Source organism: Symphalangus syndactylus, chromosome 23, assembly GCF_028878055.3.
Source record: "Symphalangus syndactylus isolate Jambi chromosome 23, NHGRI_mSymSyn1-v2.1_pri, whole genome shotgun sequence".
Classification (NCBI taxonomy): Eukaryota; Metazoa; Chordata; class Mammalia; order Primates; family Hylobatidae; genus Symphalangus; species Symphalangus syndactylus.
Genome location: NC_072445.2, coordinates 10927822 through 10954944, shown reverse-complemented (window position 1 = coordinate 10954944; position 27123 = coordinate 10927822). Strand labels below are relative to the sequence as shown.

Genomic DNA, 27123 nt, shown 5'->3' with positions numbered 1-27123 from the left:
TGAGCCTGGGAGGTGGAGCTTGCAGCGAGCAGAGATCGTGCCACTGTTCTCCAGCCTGGGCAACAGAGAGAGACTCTGTCTCAAAAAAAAAAAAAAAAGGGAAAGGAAAGAGAGATCCGAGAGGGAGCTTACCTGTGATCCCCAGCTGCTGTGAGAGATCAATGGACACAAGTGGGTCCTGCAGGTACCTTGCATGTTCATTCAGTGCTCCTGGGGGTCGCTAGAAGCTCCACTTTGGATCCCACTCCTGACACCATCTGATAAAAGAAAAACTTCGGCCGAATTAAGTTTAAAGGAGTTTAATTGAGCAATGAACGATTCGCAAATCGGACAACTCCCAGAATCACAGCAGATTCACAGAGATTCCAGGGGTGACTCGTGATCAGAACAAATTTATAGACAAAAAGGTAAAGTAACGTACAGCAATCAGAAGTGAGGTACAGAAACAGCGAGATTGGTTAAAGCTCAGTGTTTGCCTTATTTGAACGCAATTGGAACATTCAGCAGTCTATGAGTTGTTGAAGTATGGCCGCTGGGATTGGCCAACATTCAGCTATTGTTACAGGTATGTACTATTAAGTTAGGTTTTCAAATTTGTCTGACTATAAAGCTAGGTTACAGTTCACCCACAATGACTCAAATATAGAAGTACAGAGCCCTTCTCAGGCCATATTTAGTTTGTTTTAACACTGTGACAGACTGTACTAAGCACTTTCAATTCATGGAGCCACTTCATCAACCCTATGGCATAAATAGCCCCATAACATCCTCATATAAACAAAACTGAAGTTTATGGAGAGGTTAACTTGCTCAAGATTTTACAGACAAGGAGTGGAAGGATCAGCATTTGAACCCAGACTCCTTATCCTGCCCTGTGTGTAGCACCAAAGCTCTTAACTGTTTTCTACAAGAAATCTGCAAACAAAATACTACTGGGTTCAGACTAATGCTATAGCTACAGAGGTAGTGTGACAGTGACGTAAATGTATGAAACCAATGAAACAGAATAGAGAGACCAAAACCAGAAAACACATATATGGACACTTGATATATGACAAAGAGGTGAAATAGAGGAGTGAGGAAAGGATAATGCTTTCAATCAATGGTGCTGGGTCAATTGTATATCCATATAGAAAAAAATGAAACTTGGCTCCTACCTCATACCATACACCAAAATAAGTTCTAGATGCATTGAAGATCTATATGATAAAAACAAAACAGAATTATAGAGCTGCGATATTGAGATGTCCAATAATGTCTGTCCAACACTGAGATGTTCTGTAAGAGACAAAATGCATATGTTGGACTACATTAAAATTAGAAACTTTCCAGTGTTATATTCTGTCCAGGATATATAAGGAACTTTATAAATAAGAAAACATAGCCAAATAGAAAAATAGGTGGAAGATTTGAACACAAAAAGATATCACAAAGAGGATATCTAAATGGCACACATATGGAAAAAGAATTCAACTTCATTTGTCATTAGTTGCTAGTGAAATTACTACTGAGATATTGTCATAGAGGCTTCAGGATTCCTTAAATGAAAAAGGCTGGCAATACTAAGAGTTGGCTCGGAAGCAGAGCAACAGCAATTCTCACAGGCTGCTGGTGCATACATAAATTGCTACAGCCACTGGCTGGGCATGGTGGCTCACGTCTGTAATCCCAGCAATTTGGGAGGCCGAGGCAGGCAGATCACAAGGTCAAGAGATCCAGACCATCCTGGTCAACATGGTGAAACCCTGTCTCTACTAAAAACACAAAAATTAGCTGGGTGTGATGGCATGCGCCTGTAGTCCAAGCTACTCGGGAGACTGAGGCAGGAGAATCGCTTGAACCCGGGAGGTGGAGGTTACAGTGAGCTGAGATCGTGCCACTGCACTCCAGCCTGGTGACAGAGTGAGACTGTTTCTCAAAAAAAAAAAAAAAAAAAATTGCTACAGGCACTTTGGTACAGTTTAGTGTTAACTACTAAATTATACATGTTACCTATGACCCAGCAATTTTGCTTCTAGGTATATACTCCCAAAAATTCATGCAAAAGTGCACCAAGATACATCCACAAATATCCACCACAGCACCATTATACATTGTGGTATGTTTCTACAACAGAATACTACACAGCAAGGAAAAATGAAAAATGGCCACTACATACAACATGAATACATCTCACAAACATATTGTTAAGGAAAGGAAGCCAGGCACAAAAAAAATACGTACTTTATAACTCCATTTATATAAAATTCAAAAACAGGGAAAACCAATCTATGATATTAGAAGGCAGAAAGTAGTTTACTCTTTGGGAGGAAGGAATGGGTAATGATTGGTAGGGGGGCTTCTGAGGAATTGGAGACATTTTATTTCTTGATTTGATTTGACCCCTCATGGCTTCTGGCTAAGTCCAATTTCTTTTCTGGATCTGAACCCAGGCTATCACTTCAGGGGAAATTTTTGACTGTCCAAACCTACTCTGGAGTAATCAGAGCTCAGGGAAAACTGTATGTTTCTTCTTTTTCTTTTCTTTTTTTTTTTTTTTTTTGAGACAGTTTCACTCTTGTTGTCCAGGGTGGAGTGCAATGGCAAAATCTCAGCTCACTGCAGCCTCCACCTCCCATGTTCAAGTGATTCTCCTGCCTCAGCCTCCCAAGTAGCAGGGATTACAGGCATGCACCACCATGCACAGCTTATTTTGTATTTTTAGTAGAGACAGGGTTTCACCATGTTGGTCAGGGTGGTCTTGAACTCCTGATCTCAGATGATCTGCCCGCCTCGGCCTCCCAAAGTACCAGATTACAGGTGTGAGCCACTGCACCCAACCTACTGTGTGCTTCTTATTACAGTCCTCATTCCACACTCCTACAGCTACGTATTTAGTTGCCCATCTCTCCTAGAATGTGAGTTTCTTTAGGGCAGGGCACTGTGTGTGTGTGAGACTCATCTCTGTCTCCTCAGTGCCTAGTGACTGGTAGGAGCTGCAGTAAAAGATTTAGGAAGAAAGTGATCATGATCTTGGGGGTGGCTTTTCAATATTCAGACACTGGAGCCTGGGAATGGCACATGCCTCCCAAGATATAGAGTAAGGAACTACATAAAGTCCAGAGAAAGGCAACTTAAATTAACAACAGACTAAACAGACCAAGGATTAAGACTTTTTCATCCAGCTCAAGGGCCACAAGGTGGGCATGAACTTGAGACTGCAGGAGGTGTAAAAATTATACTTTAGCATTTATCAGTTTAAAATGTAGTGTTCCGTTCATTATTCATTCAACAAAAGCTGAGCACCCTGTGCTCTGTACTGTGCAAGAAGAGCACAAAGATGAATGAGGCCCAGCTCCTCTCTCAAGGAGCTGTCTAGTTTATCTTTACAACCTTGTACATCCTTATTCCTTGTTGACAATTAGGGACATTATAGTTGAACTGTCGTTAAGAGCACAAGTGCACCAGCTGTAGTAGTTTAAGCAAGTTATTTAATCTGTAAGGCTCAGCTTCCTCAAAGTAAAATGGGAATAGTAATATCTACCTTGTGTGGTTTTGAAGATTAAGCGTGAAAATACGCAATAAAATGCTTAACTTGATGCCTGGCACATGGTAAACATTCAACCATCATTATTAAATGGTGTGCAAAGCATTTACAGCATAACTTTAGTTATTCTATTTCATTTTTGTCCTCTCTCCAAACATTATAGCTCCTCTAATTTGCTTCTCTTCCTCTGGCCCTGTGCAAATCCTCCTAACAACTTTCAGGTACCATCTATCCCATCCAATGTTAAGCCTTGTTCTTGCTCTGATCCCTTTGTCCTGCTTTCTCCTGTCTCTTCCTTTCTTTAGCTCCCATTTTCTTCCTGCCCCTTGCCTCTCTTTTCTCCTCAGACTCCTTGTCTTTGGATTCTGCAGGCTCAGATTTGCTTTATGACTATGGAAAAACAAGTATTTAACTGCCGAGTCTGTTTTCAGATCTGAAAAATGGTAATAATACTGTCTACTTATAGAATTGTTTTGTGGAGTAGATAAGAAAGTGCAAGCACTGTGTACATCGTACAGCGCCTTACAAAAATTCTTTACTGGCATCTCTAAACTATTCCCTTTCATCCTCTGCCTCTCCTTCCCGTCCCTGCCCAATTGTGAGACTAAGAAATTCTTCGAATTTAATGTTAGGACATAACTCCAACCAGAGCGCAGCTTTTCTGGTTGTTCCCGCCTTCCACGCCTAAACGAACCAATCAGATCACCCAGAGTGGCGCGGTATCGCTGCTTGGAGACCACCGCGAATGAAGTTTGCATTTTTCTCTGTTCTTGCGCCCAGCTTCTTCTCGTCTCCCACCCCAGCTTCCCGGCATTGGAAGAAGGGACCGTCCTCTTCCTTGTCCTGGCCACCCAAATCCTGGTATCGAACGGCGGGGACCGGAAGTGTGCAGCAGCGGCGGGTCCCCAGCTAATCGACGCCGGAAGTAGCAACTGCTAGAGAAGCATTCCGCCGCCGGCTTCGCTATGGCGGCAATTCCCCCAGATTCCTGGCAGCCACCCAACGTTTACTTGGAGACCAGGTGAGGGGGTTCGGGCCTCTGGGGCTGGCCGAGGAGACGCGGAGCTGGATTTTCACCACGGGTCTCCGTTCCTGGCGCGTTCCTCCGGGAGGCCGGCCTCCACGTGGAGGGGCGTGGAGCCGCGGCCGAGACGGCACCCCAGGGTTGAGACGGGACCGCCATCGCCCGCGTCCAAGCTCCGCGGGGTCTTGTGCTGAGGTCTCAGCAACAGCTGCCTGATTGTCCTCCTTCCTCCAGTCCGCTCATTCATTCATTCATTCATTCAACAAGCGTGTAATGAGTCCGCAAGCCAGGCACATAGGATATGAATTCTGAGGATACAGAGGTAGATAAAACACAGACAGCCCTGCCTTTAGGAGCTTACGGTATAATGAAAGAGACAGACATGTAAACATTACGTGATAAGTAGTACAGTTGTAGAAACAAATTCCAGTAAAATACAGGAAGAAGCACATTTGCCCCACTATCAAAGAATGATGTGGTAACCAACCTGCTGGCGCCATGCCCCGCTGTATGTCATCTCATTTAGTTTAATCTTAGCAACCCAAATCATGAAGGTGTTATTTAACTTTCTCCCTTTCAATATTAGCAGGAGGAAACGCCGGAATTTACAGATTAAAGCCTTGACCAAAGCCACACTGCTAGTAACTGGAAGAACCTCGTTTGGAGCCTGGTGTGCCCGTCTCACCTTGCTAGATTCTTTAGCTCTATTCCTTCTATTGCCTCTTTGGAAAAAGCTCAAAGTGATCCTTACAAAGTAGGACAAGGAAGGGATCCTGCTCAAAAACCTTTAATAACATCTTGCTGCTATAACAGTATAAAGTAAAAACTTATTAATCCTGACATTCAAGGTGATTTTTTTCATCTGTCCCTTGTCTACCTGCCATTCTCCCCTCAACAGCCAGGGAGCAGCCAAGGTCCTCTGCCTTTCTGTTCTTGCCCATTGCTGCTTTCAGCTAAAGCAGGGTTCTGCCAGTCCTCTCTCTATTTGCTCATGCTGTTCATTTCATGCTCCCTGGCCATCTTCCCCACCTTCTTATATGGCAAAATTCTACATCTTCAGCCTCCAACCTGTAATTTCTGAATTCTCCTGTTGGTATTTTTTAAAGTTACAAAATAAATTGTTAAATCCAAGCAATGTAGACATACAGAGTAAGAAGTGAAAGCCACCTCCTTCCTGAAAACACTATCAACAGTTTGTTGGATGATTGTCCAGACCTTTTTCTATGTACATATAAACCTCTCTCTTATGTTTTTTTTTAACAAAAAAATGGGATCATATGATCATACTGTATGTATGTTTTTTCTGTGACTTGGTTTTCTTTCACTCAGTAATTCAGGTAGCTGCCCATAGTATGGATAGTTGATATTTTAGGCATTTCCTATTTCAAGGACATTTAAGTTGCTTCCTTTTTTTTTTTGGCTATGACAAATACTGAGATGAACATCCTTGCACATATTGTATCCTTAGGCACTTTTGTATATTTTCCTAGACGATACTTGGAAGTTGAAATTGCTGAGGTATGCACATTTCAGAATTGTATATGTACTTCCTGATTGTCTTTCCAAAAGGCTACTTTCTGTATTTTGAAAATATCCGGCCGGGCGCGGTGGCTCACGCTTGTAATCCCAGCACTTTGGGAGGCCGAGGCGGGTGGATCACGAGGTCAGGAGATCGAGACCACGGTGAAACCCCGTCTCTACTAAAAATACAAAAAAAATTAGCCGGGCGTGGTGGCGGGCGCCTGTAGTCCCAGCTACTCGGAGACGCTGAGGCAGGAGAATAGCGTGAACCCGGGAGGCGGAGCTTGCAGTGAGCGGAGATTGCGCCACTGCACTCCAGCCTGGGCGACAGAGCGAGACTCTGTCTCAAAAAAAAAAAAAAAAAAAAGGAAAATATCCACCAGAATGTAAGCTTCATGAGGGAAACAGTAGCACGCACAGAGTAACTGTCAATCTGTGTTGAATGGGGGCGGTGTGAAAGATGAATTGCAGGCAGAAAGGCTGTTAGCTATTTATTTTCTAGCACATTCCTCATATACTTATAGAGTGTTTACACTGTGCAAGGCACTGGGTATCCAGACTATACAGAGTTGACTCACTTCTCACATCTCGCCAGGTGCCATAGCTCACATCTGTAATCCAGTACTTTGGGAGGCCAAGGCAGGTAGATTGCTTGAGCCCAGGAGTTCAAGACAAGCCTGGGCGACATGGCGAAACCCCATCTCTACAAAAAAATACAAAAAATTAGCTGAGCTTGGTGATGGGTGCCTGTAGTCCCAGCTACTCAGGAGGCTGAGGTGAGACGATCACTTGAGCCTGGGAGGCGGAGGTTGCGATAAGCTGAGATTGTGCCACTGCACTGTAACCTGGGTGACAGAGGAGACCCTTTCTCAAAAAAAAAAAAAAAATTGTCACATCCTTGGAGCTTAAAGTCTAGGTATGTGCTGGAGTAGAGGGGAAGGCACTCGTCCTTTCTCTTGCCTCTTCCTTATCTTTTAGTAGTACTGGGGAGGAAAAAGCACTCATCCTATTGGGTAGGTGCAAAGATTCAAAGTTACCAGGTTTTGCCTTTGTTATACTCCCTCCCAAACAAACACAAACTGTACGTTTTATTAAAAGTTTTTAAAATACAAAAGTTTTTAAAAGGTATTCATTAAACATCTTCCTATTTTCCGTCTGCCCAGGCCCTACTCCCACTCAGAAACTTCTAAATGAATATAAACTACTGATATTTTAATGTCTCTTTTTTAAAAAAATTAAAAATTAAGTGTAAGAATTTTTTTCCTAATTTAGGGGTTGGTTATATTGGTTTCATATAATCAGATATAGATATATATATAGTATTAGAATTTTAAGTTCTCCATGCTTGTTATTTTGCTGAAAAGAAGTACCCAGAACACCTGCATGTTTTACTCAAAAAAGATCATCAGTGTTTATGTTACTTGTATTGTGGGGTTCTCCTTTGCTGAGCATGAAATCCAGTGGTTATCACAATTTCATGACTTACAAGCTTGAAAATCAAGAGTCCTGGAGCAGTCCCATGATACTCCTGTCTGCCCTGACCTTGTTCTTTACTGGAGCTGTTGTCCTCTCCCTCTGCAGCATGGGAATCATTGTGCTGGAGCTGTACTGGAAGCATGCTCCAAAGACCTGTAAGAACTTTGCTGAGTTGGCTCGTCGAGGTTACTACAATGGCACAAAATTCCACAGAATTATCAAAGACTTCATGATCCAAGGAGGTGACCCAACAGGGACAGGTACAGTTAAGCCAACATTAGTTTTTCTTTTTTTTTTCCCTTTTCGTCTTTTTTTCTAAAGCCAACATTAGTTTCTGAAGTCTCTGTCATAAATAAGTGATAAGGCAGCCAGAGCTCTCCTTTCTACTTACTAAGGTCTGTGTTGGTTGATTCTGGTGACAACACCTGCCTTCATCGAACACACATGTGGAATTGACCGGAAACCAACCTTTACTCCTAGGCTTGGTAGAGTTTTTCATAACTTACATGTACTGCTCACTAAGAACAAATAATATTTGTCTGAATTATAGTGATGCAAGTAGTCTGATCAATAAGAAGGAAAGACTTTATAATATTTTCAGAATAATAAAATCCTGGGTTATTTTATCGATTCATTCATTTAACAAATATTGAGTATCTGTTTTGTGTCAGATACTTTTTTAAGCTCTAGGGAGATAACCTATAAACAAAGAGACAGAACTATTGCTCTCAATAAAGCAGAAAAAGGGTGTGGGGATGGAATTTTAGTAGAAAAGTCAGGGAACTCCTCTCTGACATTATTGGAGAAGAGATCTGAATGAAGTAAGAAAGTGAACCTTGTAACTGTGGGAAGAACATTTTGGATAGAAGGAACAGCAAACACAGAAGCCCTGAGGCAGGAACCTGTGCTGGAAATCATAAGATATGGTACCTTACAGGGCATGGTAGAGACTGGGTTTTATTCCGAGTAAGATGTGAGCCATTGGAGAGTTTTAAGCAAAGGAAAGACATGATCTGATCTATGCTTTAAAAGGATCACTCTAGGCTGGGCACGGTGGCTCCCACCTGTAATCCCAGCACTTTGGGAGCCCAAGGCGATTGGATCATTTGAGGTCAGGAGTTCAAGACCAGCCTGACCAACATGGTGAAACTCTATGTCTACTAAAATACAAAAATTAGCCGGGCGGGGTGGTGGGCACCTGTAATCTCAGGTACTCGGGAGGCTGAGGCAGGAGAATTGCTTGAACCCAGGAGATGGAGGTTGCAGTGAGCCAAGATCGCACCACTGCAGTCCAGCCTGGGTAACAGATCGAGACTCCCTCTCAAATAAATAAATAAATAAAAGGATCACTCTAGCTGCTGTTTAGAGAATAGATGTAGGGGCAAGATGTAAACACTCTATAAATAGTTGTTGCACTGTATTGTTTGGGGTGTAATGACAAGAAAAATAGTTCTATACATGTTCAGTACAGATGCTTCCCCCCAGATATTTTCAGTCGCAGTTAGTTGAATCCATGAATGTAGAACCCACATGTAGGGAGGGCCGACTATGCTCATGAGTAAGTAGTTGGACAGGAATATGGGGTTCAGGGAAAGAACTGGTATGGAGGTATTAATTTGGGAGTTACTGGCATTTAGATGGGGTTTATTGGTGAACTGGTGGAACCCTTACTCATTTCAAGGGCCCTTGCTTCTCAGTCTGCTTTTTCTCTGCTAATTTCTGCTCATGTGCCTTTAAACAAGTTTGGTTTTCTCTGTAGCAGAGTCTTTTCTCAGTCTTGTTCTTTTTTGTCAATTGTCTCATGATTTATCATCTATGGTCAGAAGCATTCAGGTTTTTGGGTTTTTTTTTGTTTTTTTTTAATGTATATGGATGCATTTAAAAATACAGAATATATAAGAAAGCAGAGAAAAGGGGAAAAATCATTCATAAGCATAGCTCCTAAAGATTTCTAACCATCATTAACTAATCCCTAAATATCCCACCTTTCAGAAAGGAACAGTGTTAACTTTTGGTGCCCATCATGTCTGGTTTAAGGGATGACAGGATAAATGGAAATAGTTTCAAAAAAATAGGATATATAAGCTATTGTTTTTAAAACAGAACATATGACATTTAATTTCATATATATAGAACAGAATATTTGACTTCCTACAATGAAAGATGAGGCAATTAGTACTTAAATTTCTACCCATTCTTATTTTTCCCTGACTTTAATTTTTGTTGTTAGTTTTATTATCATCTGTTCTGCACTCATCATTCCTTCAGCTACAGTGTGGGTCCTACGTTTCAGTGTGTTTAGTGTTCACAATTTGCTTCGCTTTTACCTTCGCAAGTGCTGGAGGGCAAGATTTCTTGTCTAGTGGTTTTTTGGTTTTTTATTTCAGAATGCTCAAGGATCACAATTGTCCAGTGGTTTTTTGTTACAAGAGCTGGAATGTGTTGTATTTTTAAGCTCGTTCATGTTTGAGAATTTCTGCCTGTTACTTTTATACTTTAAAAGAGATAGCATGTTGGCACGTTCAGCCCCCTCACTGTGTGATGCACTGTGCCACTTTGGGACTTCACAGAGTCCCCACCAGCAAGAAGGCTCTCACCAAATGTGGCCACTTGACCTTGGACTTCTCAGCCTCCACAACTGTAAGAGATAAATTCCTTTTTTAAAATAAATTTTTTAGGCCAGGCATGGTGGCTCACACCTGTAATCCTAGCACTTTGGAGGATGAGGCAGGAGGGTCACTTGAGTTCGGGAGTTCAAGACCAGCCTGGGTAACATAGTGAGACCCCCATCTCTACAAAAAATAAAAAATCAACTGGGCATGGTAGCATATGCCTGTAATCCCAGCCACTGGGAGGCTGAGGTAGGAGGATCACTTGAACCTGGGAGGTTGAGACTGCAGTGAGCCATGATTGTGCCCACTGCACTCCAGCCTGAACGACAAAGTGAGACCCTATCTCTAAATAAATAAATTAAAATAAAAATGTTTAAAAGGAAGAAAAAAAGACCATAACTGGGTATAGTATTCTGAGATCTTTTTAGACATTTCTGATCAATTGCCTTCTGGTTTGGTTTTTTGTTGTTGTTTGTTGGAGACAGGATCTTGCTCTGTCACCTAGGCCCAGGCTGGAGTACAGTGGTACAATCATGGCTCACTGCAATCTCCATCCCCTGGGCTCAAGCATTTCTCCCACCTCAGCCTCCCGAGTAGCTAGGACTACAGGCATTCACCAGCATGCCTCGCTAATTTTTAAATTTTTTATAGAGTTGAGGTCTCACTATGTTGCTGAAGCCGGTCTCAAACTCCTGGGCCTAAGTGATCCTCCCGCCTCAGCCTCCCAAAATGTTGGGATTACAGGCATGAGCCATCATGCCCGGCTGCCTTCTGGTTTTCGAATATGGTTTTGGAGAATACTGAGGCCAGATTTACTCCTTCCTTCACATCAGGGATACTTTTTTGATTTCTATTTCTGAATATTTTCTCTGTTATACTTACTGGATTTTCTATTTCAGGAAATATTGTTATTTGTTTCATCACCTTTGCCTTCCGTATCTATCATATTTCTTTTGATTGTGTGATATGATTTTTTTTTCTTTTTTCCCTGCATTCACTAAAATAATCTCAGACCTTTACTCTATGCCTTACTCAATTTTCAGTCATTTCTATTCTGTTCTTTACTGCTCTAATTTATCTACTAGCTCATTACTGATGCTATTTGAATCTAAATTTGTTTCCTTCGCTCTGCAGTCTTTTCATCTTATTCTGTGGTGTATTGTCTTGTCTTTGAGCTTTTGTTATATTAGATTTTTACTTCTCTTGAATCATCCACAGCTTGAGATAGCCATGGAGAAGCCACTTTCTCCCAGGCTGAGTACCTGGGTTTTCTTTTCCTTTCTCCCCTCCTCCTTTCTGTCCTTCTGTTGGTTGTGGTCTGTTTGCCTAGTTTCCATGCCATTTGTTTTCATCTTATCTATGCTTGATGTCAGCACCCACATTATCCCCACCTTTTACTTGCTCAGATACAGTGTAAGTGGAGTCTCCTTGTCATTCTCCCCACTTAATGTGGAACTGGTTGTCTTCCCCACCTCCAATGTTAGTTTGCTTTCTCTCACTTCTATTCTAGCCTGAAGAGGTGTGGGAGAGAACTGGAGCTCAGCTCATGCTGAGGGAGCCCCTTGTGGGAGGGCTAGACTCTTCTGTCTTCCCAGAGCCCCCTCCACCAGCCAGTGGTGTCCCTCTGTCACCACTCCAGGCTCTGGGTAGTCCCCAAGTATGGCCCAGCACTCTGGAAGCTGGCCAGCCCTGTGTGCCTGCCCTGCCACTCCCGAGCCCCTGTGAGATGTGTGGGCTTCTGCCCTCAAGGGCTTTCCTTTCAGAGCTGCTCACGCACTCCCCTGTTGGCTTCTCAGAATTGGAGGGTATTTGTGAGAATCTCAGCATGACATTTCTTTCCTGGTTACTAGTTTCAGGGAATACAGATGGAAGAATTTTCTATTTTTTCCTCTTGGCTGACTCTTTTTACAATTTTAGCATGTTTGTTTCCTTTTTCTTATTTGGTTGATGCTGGTGAACTTTTGACTTTTTAATTTTTAATTTTTGTTTGTTCACTTTATTGGGTGTTGGGAGCATATGGTAAACGTGCCTGAGAGCAATAACTGAAACATACCCTTAGAATGACCCTGTATGGCAGACCCATCTGAATGTGTGTTCTGAGCTAGGGAATCCAGGAGTAGCCAACCTGGAGGTTCCTTCCTTGTCTATAAAGGGACATCTGAGCCCCTGGCTCGTCCTGTGAAACATGGGCCGCACACGGGTTGAGGCCCCGAGTTTTGAGTTGAATGAAGATTGCCAGGTGGAGATTGTTAGGGAGAAGGTGCTAAGTGGAAATGCTATATAAACTGCATGCTTTTTGCAAGCCGTTGTGGTTCTCCACCACCACTGGACTCTCTCCCCTGTATGTAAGTCCCCAATAAAACCCCATGTCTCATTTGCTGGCATTAGGTCTCTTCGGCCTATTGAACCTGATGCCATCCCCGTTGGAGTCAATAGGGGTTCGGCACAACAGGGAGGCAAAGTCTAGTCCTGTTTCATTCTACTTTCTTTGTCTGAAAGGGTTCCGTCAGTACTTCGATGTACTTCTTTCCTGCCTTCTTCCTGTCTCCCCCTCATGTTGTTATGAAATAAATTTTAATTCTTAATACCAGTGAACTGAGAGTCCATGATTAGGGTACAAGTATTGGAAGTGACTCAGGTGTGAGTTGCTCATGCCAGAGCTTTTCTATATTTCTGTAGTTGGTTCATGATCCTTCATAATGTCACATTTCCATGGTGTAATTTTAATGAAATTGAATCACTCAAAAGATCTTCAGATAACTGCACCCAGCCTCAAGTATAATGAATGATTGAGCAGCCTACTGGCAGGTCTGTGGTGGAAGGCAAGCAGGAGTTAGGCTCTCTTGGGTCGCTAGTTCATATTTTCTAGCTGATTAGGTGACATGTTTTTTGCTAAACATCTCAGATGGGCAGCAATTGACATCCTGGGCTCTTCAGCAAGTTGATGTACCACTTTCATTCCCAGCTGTCCCTCAGTCTGACTACTGTGGAACCATTCTTTCCACATGCTTTCTTGTAATACATCTTTGCCAGATGCCTTGTCAATTCAAATACCCTTTGACTTCCTGCTTCATTTCATTTTAAACCATTTTTCTACCTTCGACTTTCCCATATTATAATAACTATAGAGGCTCTTTCCTTAGCCCTCTGAGTGTCTTTTATCTGTTTCTACTAACCTTTCTCTCCTCTCTGTAAGACATAACATCCTGTCAAGTTCTTCCTTTAGCTCTTCCTGCTCTGCACTTGGCCTCACAGTGCTCACCAGCTGCTGTGATTGCTGTGATTAATTATATGCTGATTATCCTGTGCGTCACTCTCACTTTGATTTCATCTCTCCTCTTGGTAGCCCCAGGAACACCTGAAATTTAACGTGTTGAACAGCAAGCTTTGTTAATTTTATTCATTTGATGAGTATTTGCCAAGAGTCTGCTGGGTATCCTGTGCTATTCTAAGGCCTGTGAGAAGCACTTAAGCATTAAAAGCCAAGGCATTTTCTTTTTCCTTGCAGTTCCCTGCCCTGCTAGGAAACAAACTATTCATTATAAGAAACATCTAGAATGGGATAATATAAATATGCAAATGTATGATAGTATGGTGTGGATTATGTATATAATATAGGTTGGAGTAATTCATAATAAGGGAAAAAGTACAATGGAATGAGATTAGGATGGGAAGGAGGCGTATGGGAGATGGGTCTTGGGAAGTAGCGGGAAGGGCATTTTGGATTTAGGAAGAAGAGTAGGTACGGGGCAGGAGTGACAGAGGCATGCAGGGGCCGGAAGGGAGCCCACCACCCCAGGTGTCACATCTTGCACTCCAGACTGGCTCTTGTGACATCACCCAGCCACCTCTCCATGCCCAGGACACGTGCATCAAATGTGATTCTAAGGCCCCTATAAAATTTACAAATCTCCGAACTGCCTGTTTAGGGGGCAGTGAGGAGCAGCTTGGGGCCAGTTAATGGAGACTCCCAGACAGAGGAGTTCAGATTGATCAAGCATGACTCAGGGACCATTTGGGACTCTCGAGTCTGGGATAAGACAGATCTGAGGAAATTCGTCCAGCTGTTGAGTATGGCAAGACAGTTTGGTGCAGGGTGGAGAGCAGGCCTGTGGAGCTTGGGCTTGCCTTGTGCTTCACATGAACACTTACTAAATGTAGAGGAGTTGCGTTACCCTGCTGAGCCAGCTCACCTGTCGGGAGTGCGGTTACGTGCACCTCCTAGGCTGGTTGTGGGTAGTAAATGAGCCGATGTTGGTATAGTGGTTAGCATGGGCTTGACACAAAGTGGGAGCTCAAACGAATGTGACTGTTATTTATTTTGATTGTTAATTCATTTAATAAATACCTATTAGACTCCTGTAGGCCAGGCACTCTTCTAAAAGCTGGGGATACAACAGTGAATAAGAAAGCCCTCGCGGAGCTCTCATTCTGGTGAGAGACGGAGAATGAAAAAGTACATAATATACTCTTAGGGATGGCAGATGATATGGAAAAAAGAATGTACTGCTGGGATGGAACAGGATTTCTCAACCTAGGCACTATTGACATTTAGAGCTGGATGATTCTTTGTTGGTGGGGGTGCTGTCCTGTGCATTGAAGGATGGTTAGCTTCATGCTGGCTTCTACCTACTTGATACTGATAGAACCACTCAGTGTGACAACCCAAATTGTCTCCAAACATTGCCCACTGTCGCCAGGGGTCAAAATCACCCTCTGTTGAGAACCACTAGGCTAGAGGGTGAGGAAGTGCTGGTTTGGAGAGTGTGATTAGGGAAACCTCTCTGACAAATTCAGAGCATTTGAACATAGTTCTGAATTAAATGAAGTGGTGATCCATGAGACCATCCAGGCCAAGGGCACTCCAAAGAGAACAGCAGCCAGAGGCCTTAGACCAGAGTGTGCCTGGCAAGAAACGGCACAGGGGCAGTGTAGCTGGAACACCTGAGAGAGTGGCAGGAGATAGCTCAGAGAGTAGCAGAGTGCCCAGTCGTGGGGGGTCTTGTAAGCTGTGGTGAGGATTGTGGATTTTGTTCTCAGAGTGATGCAGTGCTGATGGAGGGTTTCAAGCAGGGGAGTGCTGTGATTAGGCTTGTTTGAAAAGGATCCCTCTGGCTACCATGTGAAGAATAGAGGGTGGGGAAAGAGGGAGGCAAGGCTGGAAGCAAGGAGAACAGTGGGAAAGTTTTATTCCTATTCAAGCTGGAGATGGTTGTCGTTTGAACTAGAGTGATAGCAGCTGTGTTAGTTCTGGTCCTGTGGGAAGCAAACACCAAGATAGAGGTTTATTGGGCTAACACCTGTGAAAGATAAAGGGGCAGGGAGCCGGGTTTGGAAGGGAAGGTCTTCACCCAGTAGCACCTGTGGCCTGAGTAGCACCTGTGAAAGCGGAGGGGCGGAGAAGGAGCAGCTGCTAGTGAGCAGTGAGGAACACCAGGAGAATGTGGAGTTGTGGAAGCCAGAGGAAGACAGCAGCTCAAGCAGAAGGGTGACATCGAGTGTGGATCTAGTAAAGTGAGCGCTGAGGATTGACCACTGGGTATAGCCACGTGGAGGTCACTGGCGACCTTGACAAGAGCAGTGTCAGCGGAGCGGTGAGGGGCAGAAGTCTGAATGGAACATGTTCAAGCGAGAATGGGGAGAAGTGGAGACACTGGGTGTTGACAGCTTTTTCAAGGAGTTTTTCTGTGAGGGGATGTAGATAAACAGGAGGATAGTTGGAAATAGAGTTTTGTTTTTTAAAATAGGAAATATCAATAACATGTCTAAATGTTGACAGGAATGATCCATTAGAAAGAGAAAAATTGGTCTACTAGAGGGGGAGGTTGTAGTTGCTGAGTTCTTTAAAGGTGAGTGGGATTGGGTACGTGGTGGTGGGATAATCATGGACAGCTTATTCACACAGTGTCTTAGGGAAGGAAGGTGGGTAGAGGTGTAGGAAGGGAAGGGGCTTTGGTGGTGAGAGCGTGTGAAAGTTCTCTTCTGATAATTCCTTCTTCTCAGTGAAATAAGAAGCAAGGTTCTCCTCAAAGAGTGAGCAGCAGCGAGGGAGTGGTGGAAATTCGAGGACAGAGGAACTGAGTAAACCCAGGCAGGCTGCCTCCCGAGGTGGCACTTTGAATCATGACCAGCAGCTTCTCAGAGAAAATGCTCGGGTTACCTCAGTTAAAGGGGCTCTTCATCACTGACGCTACTGTGTGTTTGCCTCATGTTTTACACTAGATGGCTTCCATATGCTGTCTCATTTAATTCTCATAACAAGCCTGTGAGACATAGGTGTTACTGCTACTCCCATTTTGCAGACAGGGGAACTGAGGCTTGGAGAGAAAGTGTCTTGATTAAGGTTAAACAGTAATTGGTGGGGTCAGAACTGGAATCCAGATGTCTCTGACCCCAAAGGCAAGTGAGAAAGAGAAGACAGCATCTTTAGAACCACAAAGCCCCTTGGAGGACGCATTGTTCCCGTCTGGTATTGTAACACAGTGCTTGTGTCAGGTAGTTGTGCTTTTGGCTACAAGTAACAGAAAACCTAATCCCATGGGCTGTTTTTTCTTACACAACAGAACATCTGGAAGTGAGCGGCTATTGTCATCTCTTCACCGGCCCAGAAGAGTTGTCAGGGATCTAGGCTTGCCATATCTTTCCACTTCATTTGTAATGTGTTGGCCTTTGGTCTTGAACTTGTTAGTCTTATGATTGCAAGATGGCTGCTGCTGTTCTGGCATCACCCTACTTTCAAAGAAGGAAGATGGGAAAGAGCTGTAGATGAAGGACAAAAGAGTGTGTTTGTCCCTTTTTATCAGGAAAGCTGTAGCTTTCTCAGAAGCTTGACTCAGCACTTCTGTTTGTATCAGTAAGTCACAACTGGGTCATCTGGCCACGCCTGTCTGCAAAATGGACTTGTCAGCACCTGCCTTTTTTGTCTCTGAGGTTGAGGCAGGCTGTGGAGGAGGAGGCTGGGGATGCTCAGGAAACTACTGATGGACGTTGTCTGTTAGAGGCGCTTTTGCCAGAAGAGAGGCTTTGATTGGTCAGTTGCCCTCTGGTGTCAAGTGCCCCACTGGATCTCCTTATAGGCCACTGCCCATCTGTGGGGCTGGATATTAATCTATTGTCCCATCAACTGTGGGGTGGGAGGGGCAGGGACAAGTAGCACCAAGTATGGTCATCTTGGTGTAAGACACTGCATGCTCCATGCCTTAGACATCATTTTGACAGGTTTCCACAGTGACTAAGAGGAGGAGGAAGGGACATCACAGGAGTCACAGGGATGAGAAAAGGGTTTTTTGTTTCTTGTTTTTAAGAAACAACATAGGCCAGTCGCGGTGGCTCACACCTATAATCCCAGCACTTTGGGAGGCCGAGGCAGGCGGATCACCTGAGGTCAGGAGTTTGAGGCCAGCCCGACCAACATGGAGAAACCCCATCTCTACTAAAAATACAAAATTAGCCAGGCATGATGGCGCATGCCTGTAATCCCAGCTACTCGGGAGGCTGAGGCACGAGAATTGCTTAAACCTGGGAGGCGGAGGGTGCAGTGAGCCAAGATGGTGCCATTGCACTCCAGCCTGGGTCACAAGAGCGAAACTCTGTCTCAGGAACAAAAAAAAAAGGAATAATAATAATAATAAAAAAGAACACAGATCATAAGAAGGTTAAGGAATTTTAACTGCAAAGGTTCTGTTCATTGGAAGATCCCATTAAAAGAGTGAAAAAAGCTAACTGGGAGAAGGTATTTGCAAAACATTCACTGACAGAGGATTAGTATCCATAGTATACAGTTGAGCCTTGACCAACATGGGTTTGAACCATGGAGGTCCATACAGTTTTCTCAGGGCCCACAGCGGGACTTGAGCATGCAGGGATTTTGGTGTCACAGGGATCCTGGAACCAATCCGCTGAGTATACCAAGGGATGACTGTATGTATCAATTCCAAAATGTCATACACTGAGTGGCCGTTCACAGAGGGGACAAGCTAAATAAGCCAGTAAACATGAAATCATGCCAAACTTCAGAGAAATGCGGTTTAAAACACCACAAGAGGTCTCACACTTCTCAGACTGACAGAAGGACCTAGAGCAGTAAGAGTGAGAGTGCTGCGGGGAGGGGTGCATGTTGGTTCATCCTTTTCAATAAGGCATTTAGAAAAACCTAGCAATGATGAAATACTCAAACTATGACCCTATGTATCCCCTGTGAGGTATTGGCCCCCGAGAGCTCTTGCACTTGAGTTTCGGAGACAGTATAAGAATAGTTTTTATAGCATGGTCGATAATAGCCAAAACATTGGAAAGATCCTCAATATCAACACCAGAAAAGATAAGACAGAGCATTATGGTCATACAGTGAGGTGAACACTACAGAGACCTGCCTGGAACAAAGTGGATGAGTCTCTCAAACAGTGTTGAGAATATATAAAGTGTAATACCACTTATGTAAGCTTAAAAACATGCAAAACAGCAATACTTTTTTTTTTTTTAGGGATACATATATGTGTAGTAAAAAAGAAAATGCATGGAAATGCCAAATTCTTGTCAGAATAGTGGTACCTGAGAGGAAAATGTGATTCTTTGAATCAGCTGTTAGCTCTTAGGAGAATGAGTGGTGGGGAGAGATGCAGTGGGGTGTGTGCATGGGGTCTTAGCTGGATTTGCAATAGTTTATTTCTTGGGGGCGGAGGTGGTCATAGATGTTGGTCATATTATTCTTTGTATGTCTGCGTGTCTGAAGTAAATACATTGGATAAATGATCCCAAGAGAGGACAGAGGACAGAAGAGGAAAAGAATCTCTTTTTTTTGGAGACAGACAGGAGTGCAATGGCGCAATCACAGCTCACTGTAGCCTTGACCTCCTGCGCTTGAGTGATCCTCCCACCTCAGCCACCTGAGTAGCTGTAGCTGGGACTACAGGCATGTACCACCACACCTGGCTAATTTTTGTAGAGACGGGTTTCACCGTGTTGCTTAGGCTGGTCTCAACTCCTGGGCTTAAGAGATCCGCCCCCTTCAGCCTCCTAAAGTGTTGGGATTATAGGTGTGAGCCACTTGCACCTGGCCAGTAAAGAATCTTGAAGGTTATTTTCTAACCTGTAATCAAAGGTTAGAAAACAGGTCTTGGCCGGGCGCAGTGGCTCACGCCTGTAATCGCAGCACTTTGGGAGGCTGAGGCTGGCAGATCACGAGGTCAAGACTGAGACCATCCTGGCCAACATGGTGAAACCCTGTCTCTACTAAAAATACAAAAATTAGCTGGGCTTGATGGCGGGCGCCTGTAGTCCCAGCTATTCAGGAGGCTGAGGCAGGAGAACCACTTGAACCCGGGAGGCGGAAGTTGCAGTGAGCCGAGATCGCACCACTGCACTCCAGCCTGGAGATAGAGTGAGATTCTGTCTCAAAAAAAAAAAAAAAAACCACACACACACACACACACACACACACACAATAGAAAACAGGTCTGTGCCTATCTTCATTGTGTCTGTACTAGACCAGGCACAGAACCTGCAAAGCTTCCAAATTGTTGGCTTTCTAACTGATAATTGACATCTGAGTAGCATGCTCTGCGCTGGAGAACTCTTTAATCATTCTCTGTCCCTCTGCCACCTCTCACTTATTCCGTGTGCCCAGGGGAATGTTTGAATTAGAATGATTTGTCTTTCTGATATTTTGCTGCAAACCCTACTGAGTTGAATTGGGTTATGAAAAGATAACATATTATGAGTAAGATATTATGAAAACTCTGCCTATTGAGTAAAGGTGATCTCCATGCTCTTTCCTCCTGTATCCTCTGAGGCCCACTTCATCTGTGACTCTTTTTTTTTTTTTTTTGAGACAGAGTCTCACTCTGTCACCTAGGCTGGAGTGCAGTGGCACGATCTCAGCTCACTGCAACCTCTGCCTCCCCGGTTCAAGCGCTTCTCCAGCCTCAGCCTCCCAAGTAGCTGGGATTACAGGCACGTGCCACCACGCCTGGCTAATTTTTGTATTTTTATTAGTGATGGGGTTTCACCATGTTGGTCAGGCTGGTCTCAAACTGCTGACCTCATGATCTGCCTGCCTCGGCCTCCCAAAGTGCTGAAATTACAGGTGTGAGCCATCCCGCCCAGCCCATCTGTGACTCTTGACTGACCTATTCCTTAATGCACTTCTTGTTTGTGGTGATGTTTATGTGATAGTTTTCCATTCCTAGAGGGCAGAGTCCTGGGGGTTTTGTTCTGGCAGCCCTCAGGTTGCAGGATCACACTTTGAAGGCTCAGGCCACAGATTGACAGCGTACTACTGAACTGAATCCTTAGCTTGCTCACTCAAGTCCTACACGCAGAGCCTGGCCTCTGTGGCGTCTGGCCCCACAGCCCTCTCCCTCTCTCTAGTCTCTGGTAACCCCAGCCAGGAACCTTGACTCTAGTGGTTGCCAAAGGACCAAGCAAAGGGGAGGATCAAGTCAGAGGGAACGTATCGGTTATATAATTGCTGTTTGGAAGTATACTGACAGGTTGGAATTTTTGGAATGAGTTTTACACAGTGTAGTATGGTTCAGTATTTTTCCAGAAGCATGGTAGCCTGGGCCAAGTGGGAGATTTCCCCTAGTCTGTTAGGATTCACCCCCATTCCTCTTTGCATGAGAACAGTGTTTTCTTCCAGACAGGAAACGGGGGCTGTGACAGGCTCCCTGTGGTGAAGCTGACTAAAAGGTAAAGCAAAGGATTTTTACCATGGAAACACCTTAGCCATGCCCAGGGGCCTTGGGGGTGGACTTGGTGCTACTTTTATAGCAGGCAGTAGAGGAAGTGAGCTGCCAGCACTGGGCTGCAGGGCAAGCAGAGTACCAGTCCAGTGTTTACCTTGTTCTAGGCTGTTTTGTCGTGACTGTTCAACTTGGAGAAACCAATGTAGTTCAATAAGGCATGTGATTGACTACATAATTGATTAGTATTGGTTAGGAAAGTTGCCTCCTGTTTTGACATGTTTTCCTGTGAGAAAACCATGTTTAACTTACAACCTTTTTTGTTTTTTTTTGGAGACAGTCTCACTCTGTCACCCAGGCTGGCGTGCAATGGCATGATCTCGGCTCACTGCAACCTCCACCTACCGGGTTCAAGCAATTCTCCTGCCTCAGCCTCCCAAGTAGCTGGGACTACAGGTGTGTGCCACCATGCCTGGCTAATTTTTTTTTTTGTATTTTTAGTAGAGACGGGGATTTCACTATGCTGGCCAGGCTGGTCTCCAACTCCTGACCTTGTGATCCGCCTGCCTTGGCCTCCCGATGTGCTAGGATTACAGGCATGAGCCACCGTGCCTGGCCTAACTTGCATCCTTTTGCTCTTAGAACAAAACCTGCCTGAGCTTAGGGTATCCAGCCCAGTACCCTGCTCTTGTGGGCATAATATAAATAACATTTGGTGGTGATGCTGCTAGCAAATAATTCCCAATCCCATGTTTCTTCATTTTCTCTGTATTCATTTATTTAGAGTCAAAGTTTTGCCTCTTGCCTAGACTGGAGTACAGTGACGTGATCATAGCTCACCGTAACCTCAAACTCCTGGGCTCAAAGCAGTCCTCCTGCCTCAGCCTCCCAAGGAGCTGGGACTACAGGCATGTGCTACCATGTCTGGCTGAATTTTAAAATTTTTTTTTGAGCCAGGTGCAGTGGTTCACGCCTATAATCCCAGCACCTGGGAAACCAAGGAGGGAGTATTGCTTGACGCCAGGAGTTTGAGACCAGCCTGGGCAACATAGCAAGACCCCATCTCTAAAAAAAAAAAAAAAATTTGTGGAGTCAGGGTCTCGCTCTGTTGCCTGCTCAAACTCCTGGCCTCAAGCAGTCCTCCCACCTCAGCTTCCCAAAGTGCTGAGATTCTAGATGCGAGCCACCACACCTGGCCCTGTTTTCTCTTTATGATGTACTGCCTCACCTCTCAGTGGACTCTGCCTACTGTAATGTCGCTTTCTGCCACATTGCCACTTAAACCAGCTATTTTTCCTTCAGCTGGATAGCTTTAACTTAAATGAATTTTATTTTCCATCACCTAGGTTAACGGTGGCAAATAGCTTTCAACCCTTGGGCTATTACTGATTAATTAATAATGGATGCCTGAGTTCTGGGTTGATAACATTCAGAGGCAAATCTAGCTCAGCAGAGAAGAATACTGATTGATTAGCAATGTCTGTGATGGGCGCGGGGTTAGGACTTGGGGCACTCATGTCTAAAATACTCATAAAAATGTTAAAAATCATGAAACCTCTTTTTTGTTTTTTTTTTTTTGAGACGGAGTCTCGCTCTATCACCCAGGCTGGAGTGCAGTGGCGCAATCTCGGCTCACTGCAAGCTCCGCCTCCTGGGTTCACGCCATTCTCCTGCCTCAGCCTCCGAGTAGCTGGGACTACAGGCGCCCGCCACCACGCCTGGCTAATTTTTTGTATTTTTAGTAGAGACCGGGTTTCACTGTGGTCTCGATCTCCTGACCTCGTGATCCGCCCGCCTCGGCCTCCCAAAGTGCTGGAATTACAAACGTGAGCCACCGCGCCCGGCAAAACCTCTTAACACATCAGATTATGAATGGTGGTTATCTCTAGATGGTTAGGTTACAGGGGATTTTAATGTTCTTTTGATAATGTTCTATGTTTTCTACCTTTTTGATAGTGAACATGTATTATTTTAATGTGCAGAAAAAAATAGCATTATTTTGAAAAGGAAAGTCTTATCAGAATGAAACCAATGCTTTGAATGTGATATTAGTGCTAGATTCTGTAGTTGCAATATACCTAACAGTGGGGTGGATGTCACTGCCTTTTCCTTTCCTCTACTCTGAGAAATCCTTTGACCCTGGGCCATCATTCTTGCTGTGAGATAGAATGTGTGACTGGCTGATTCATGTATCATCTTCTAATCGGGCAGGTCGAGGTGGTGCGTCTATCTATGGCAAACAGTTTGAAGATGAACTTCATCCAGACTTGAAATTCACGGGTAAGTGTATAATTTGGCTGGACTGGGTAGGAACGGGGATTTTAAAAGCTCACTCTTTTGGCCATGATTCAAGGTGAATGCCTGACACCGTGGCATGGTGCCAGATAGCTGCCCAGCCGTGGCGCCACGAAGTGCCTTGGTGGATTAGGGAAAGTGGTGCCTCTCACAAAGTTCTGAGCAATTCTGAGCGCTGGTTGGTATGTTCTAGACTCTAACTACTTGTTAAAGGTCACAGGATATGAAAAGTGTCCTCAAAGAAACAGGAAACCTTGCTGGGTTTTTGAGGGCAGTCAGGAACATGGTCCACAGTTAGTGAGGAGCATCAGGGGTCAAGGCTGGGGAATAGGTGAGGACGAGGAAGATGAAGTCGTCAGAGTAGTGTAGTGATGGCCTTTGTACAGGGCAGAGAGCCTGCCCTGAGGGGTGTCTGGGTCTGGACAGAGGCCAGAACAAAGTCCTGGGGTGCTTTTTCATCCCTAGGATGGGGCAGCAGCTCTACACTGGACCTGTGGGGTTATTTATACTCTTTCCTTTCTTCCTTTTTCCCACTAGGGGCTGGAATTCTCGCAATGGCCAATGCGGGGCCAGACACCAATGGCAGCCAGTTCTTTGTGACCCTCGCCCCCACCCAGTGGCTCGACGGCAAACACACCATTTTTGGCCGAGTGTGCCAGGGCATAGGAATGGTGAATCGTGTGGGAATGGTAGAAACAAACTCCCAGGACCGCCCTGTGGACGATGTGAAGATCATTAAGGCATACCCTTCTGGGTAGACTTGCTACACTCTTGAGCAGCTCTTCTGAGATGGCCCCAGTGAACCAGCTTCTAGATGACATAGAATGACATGTAATGCTAAATTTCATTTTGGCTTTGCAAATCATGAAGCTTAGGAGGCCTGGCGTCTTGGGTGAGTTAGAGATGGAAGTACATTTTAATAGGATGCTTCTTTTCTCTTCCTCCAGTGCCTAGGTTGCCAGAGCATTTGCACAAATGCCCCCTTTTATCGATAGGTGACTACTTACTACACATGAACCATAATGCTGCCTGTTGTGCATGTCTGTTCTGATATACGTCGAACAATGTAGCAGACACTGTCATTTCTCAGTGGTTTTGCCTAACCAAACTTCTTCCTAAGGAGATTTATATTCTGGCCTACACTGCGGTCCTTGATGGCTGACAGCCACAGAATTCCAAACCAAGTAGTGTCTATCAGCCCTCTTAACTCTGTGCACACCCTATTTCAGTCTTGTACATTTGTTCTTCTAAGGAATGTATGCATCTCTATATATATTTTCCCTCTCAAAACCAGAACATCAACAGTGCTGTTTCTGACACTTCAGACATGCCACGCAAAGCCACATTGAATTTTTGCCAAATGAAAAACGCATCCTACAATCAAATTTCTAAGAAGGTGTCAAGTGGGGAATAATAATAATGTATAATAATCAAGAAATTAATTTATTAAAAGGAAGCAGAAGCATTGACCATTTTTTCCCAGAGAAGAGGAGAAATCTGTAGTGAGCAGAGGACAGACCATGAATTCTCCTTAAGAAGTAGTCCTCTCAGAAAGGAGAAGCTGCCACTCAAGTTCTTTTAACCCAAGACTTTAGAGAAATTAGGTCCAAGATTTTTATATGTTCAGTTGTTTATGTATAAAAATAACTTTCTGGATTTTGGGGAGAGGAGTAGGAGAGGAAGGAAGTTAATACCTATGTAATACATAGAAACTTCCAAAATAAAATGCCATTGATGGTTGAAATAGCTGCTGTGGTCTGATTCTAAATATTGTATGAGGTTCCAGTGGTCATTTTAATCCCAGTCATTTTAAGTAGTAGTACAGAGTTTGAATGTTCAAGATTTCACATCATTTTAGGCTTGTGGATTTCCAGTAGACTTCCCCCTATTTAAGAGCAATACTAACTTAAAAAGGGCAGAACCAGAGAAAGAATTAAGTGACAGAAATTGACATTTCTGAATAAGGGGTGTATTCATCTGTTTTCACATTGCTATAAAGACACTACCTGAGACTGGGTAATTTATAAACGAGAGAGGTTTAATTGACTCACAGTTCCACATGGCTAGGGAGACCTCAGGAAACTTACAATCTTGGTGGAAGGCAAAGGAGAAGCAGGCACCTTCTTTACAAGGTGGCAGGAGAGAGAGCGAGCATGGGGGAAACCACCAAATTTAAACCATCAGATCTCATGAGATCTCCCTCACTATCATGAGAACAGCATGCAGGGGGAAAGTGCCCCGTGATCCAGTCACCTCCCACCAGATCCCTCCCTCGACACAGAGGATTACGATTCGAGATGAGATTTCGGTGGGGACACAGAGCCAAACCATGTCGGGGGGATTACCTGTAAGTGAACCAGGTGGATGTACTAAGAGACCTGCACCATCCCTGGAATTTGCAGAGGGCCCACCTGTACATTATTATGGGACCAGAGGCAGTATGTGTTGTGGTGTTTGCTTCCTTAAGCTGCTAGCTCCTTGAAGAGGGGATTATAACTTTAATGTTTCTTACTACTCTATCAATTTTGGAAATGGTGATTTACTTTATGGAATGGCCAAACAAGGTTCTGTTCCCCAAGCCTTCCCTACCTTCAACCTCTTTCTCTACCTTTCTCTTTTCTCTCAATAGCAAAAAAACAAAACCCAACAACAAACTATATAAATGACTTTGTAACTTCCCAGAGATGGTTTTTGTATGCAAAGTAGTGTTCTGCACTCTGGAAAAAATAGAAATATATTTCCTTCAGCCTGAACTCGGTGGACATAATTGGATCTGCCTCTGAGAGCAAGGAATAGCACCTGTTCACTAACCTCCCAGAATCGTAATCCTGAAAATCTCCACTTTCATCCAGGGCACAGGCGTGGTGGAAATATATCATGGCTACTCTGAAGCAAAGAAGGTTCTGCATGCCTTGGGAGGAGAGCCGCACAGGCACAGTTCCTTGTTTTTGGAAAGGGACACCAAATACATGCTAAGGCAGTCACGTGGGCATATACCAGTTTTCATAGAGGATGTGACCTCAAAGAGTGAAGCTTGAATTGTTTCACAATTTGTGGTTCTGCCAGTTAGCCAGAGTTGTAGAAGTTCCCGTTTCCTTATAAGGAAAGCTTGTCTAAAAGGAATCCTGCTTAATTCTTTGGTCATATGAGTGTCTACATCCTGTCAGGATTAGTACCATTGAGACAGGTCTCATAAAAGTGGGGTGTACTAGAGATAGCTCATTTTTGTTACATCTCATCACGGTGAGGGTGGTGAGCTTTCTCCTGGCTTATCAGGAGAAAGCAAGGATAAGTTTAAAACTTGGATTGGGATTATCAAAGATAGGTATGGAGGACCACAGGGGGCTCATCAAGGCACAGGAGAGATACAGCTCTCTGCTGCTTCTCATGTGGGAAGGGAAAGAGATTCTAGACATTTGGAGAAGGCTTAAAGTTGGAAGTAGATACACCAGTGGAAAAGGCTTTCAAACAGGTGCCCCTGGGATGATGGATAAGAGAAGCTTGGCACCCAGACTATAAAGAATATGGCCCCAGGGCCCTAGCCCAGGGCTTCTCACACTTGACTACATGCCGGAATCACTGAGGGAGCCTGTTAGGAAGCAGCTTCTGACTCAGCACTCAGCCAGAGAGTCTGCAGTTCTCGCCAGCTCCCAGGAGATGGTGACTGCCAGTCCAGACACCACCCTTTGAGTAGTGAGGTCCTAGAGGTCACATTTGTCCAACATGAAATGGGGGAGGGGGGTTTTCCTAAGAGCAAGGGCAGTCAGGACCATGAACCAATCTTATGCCTCCTGGAGCAGAGCTCTCCACCTCATCCTGGTGGTCTTGGAAGAGTGAAGAGATTCAAAGCACAGGATGAGCTTTAACATAAGCTGCTGGCTTTGGCTACTGGGATTGAGCTTTATGAAAGTGTTCTGTTCCCACGGCAGTACAACATGGACTTCAGACCCTGGTATGTGGCACCGAGATACCCTGTGTGGACACCAG

General features: G+C 44.3%; 2 protein-coding genes across 5 annotated transcripts in view; one reads left to right on the top strand and one right to left on the bottom strand.

The window, feature by feature from the left end:
* C23H6orf89 (chromosome 23 C6orf89 homolog) overlaps nucleotides 1-4386 on the bottom strand; it is a 47862-nt gene extending 43476 nt beyond the window's left edge. The window contains exons 1-3 of one of the 4 annotated variants that reach the window (XM_063632303.1): nucleotides 4221-4386; nucleotides 1158-1199; nucleotides 133-257 (exon numbers count right to left, since the gene is read on the bottom strand). In XM_063632303.1, the coding sequence (XP_063488373.1) occupies nucleotides 133-201 (69 nt within the window). In that variant the 5' untranslated portion in view covers nucleotides 202-257; nucleotides 1158-1199; nucleotides 4221-4386. Of the gene's footprint in view, nucleotides 1-132; nucleotides 1690-4220 lie in introns of those variants that run through there. The other 3 variants (XM_063632304.1, XM_063632305.1, XR_010119056.1) reach the window with 3 other exon arrangements.
* PPIL1 (peptidylprolyl isomerase like 1) lies at nucleotides 4274-24880 on the top strand. The gene is made up of 4 exons (XM_055264594.2): nucleotides 4274-4547; nucleotides 7653-7807; nucleotides 23053-23121; nucleotides 23674-24880. The coding sequence occupies exons 1-4, from the start codon at nucleotides 4492-4494 to the stop codon at nucleotides 23892-23894; spliced, it is 501 nt and encodes a 166-aa protein (XP_055120569.1). The 5' UTR covers nucleotides 4274-4491; the 3' UTR covers nucleotides 23895-24880.
* The last annotated feature ends 2243 nt before the right edge of the window (nucleotides 24881-27123 follow it).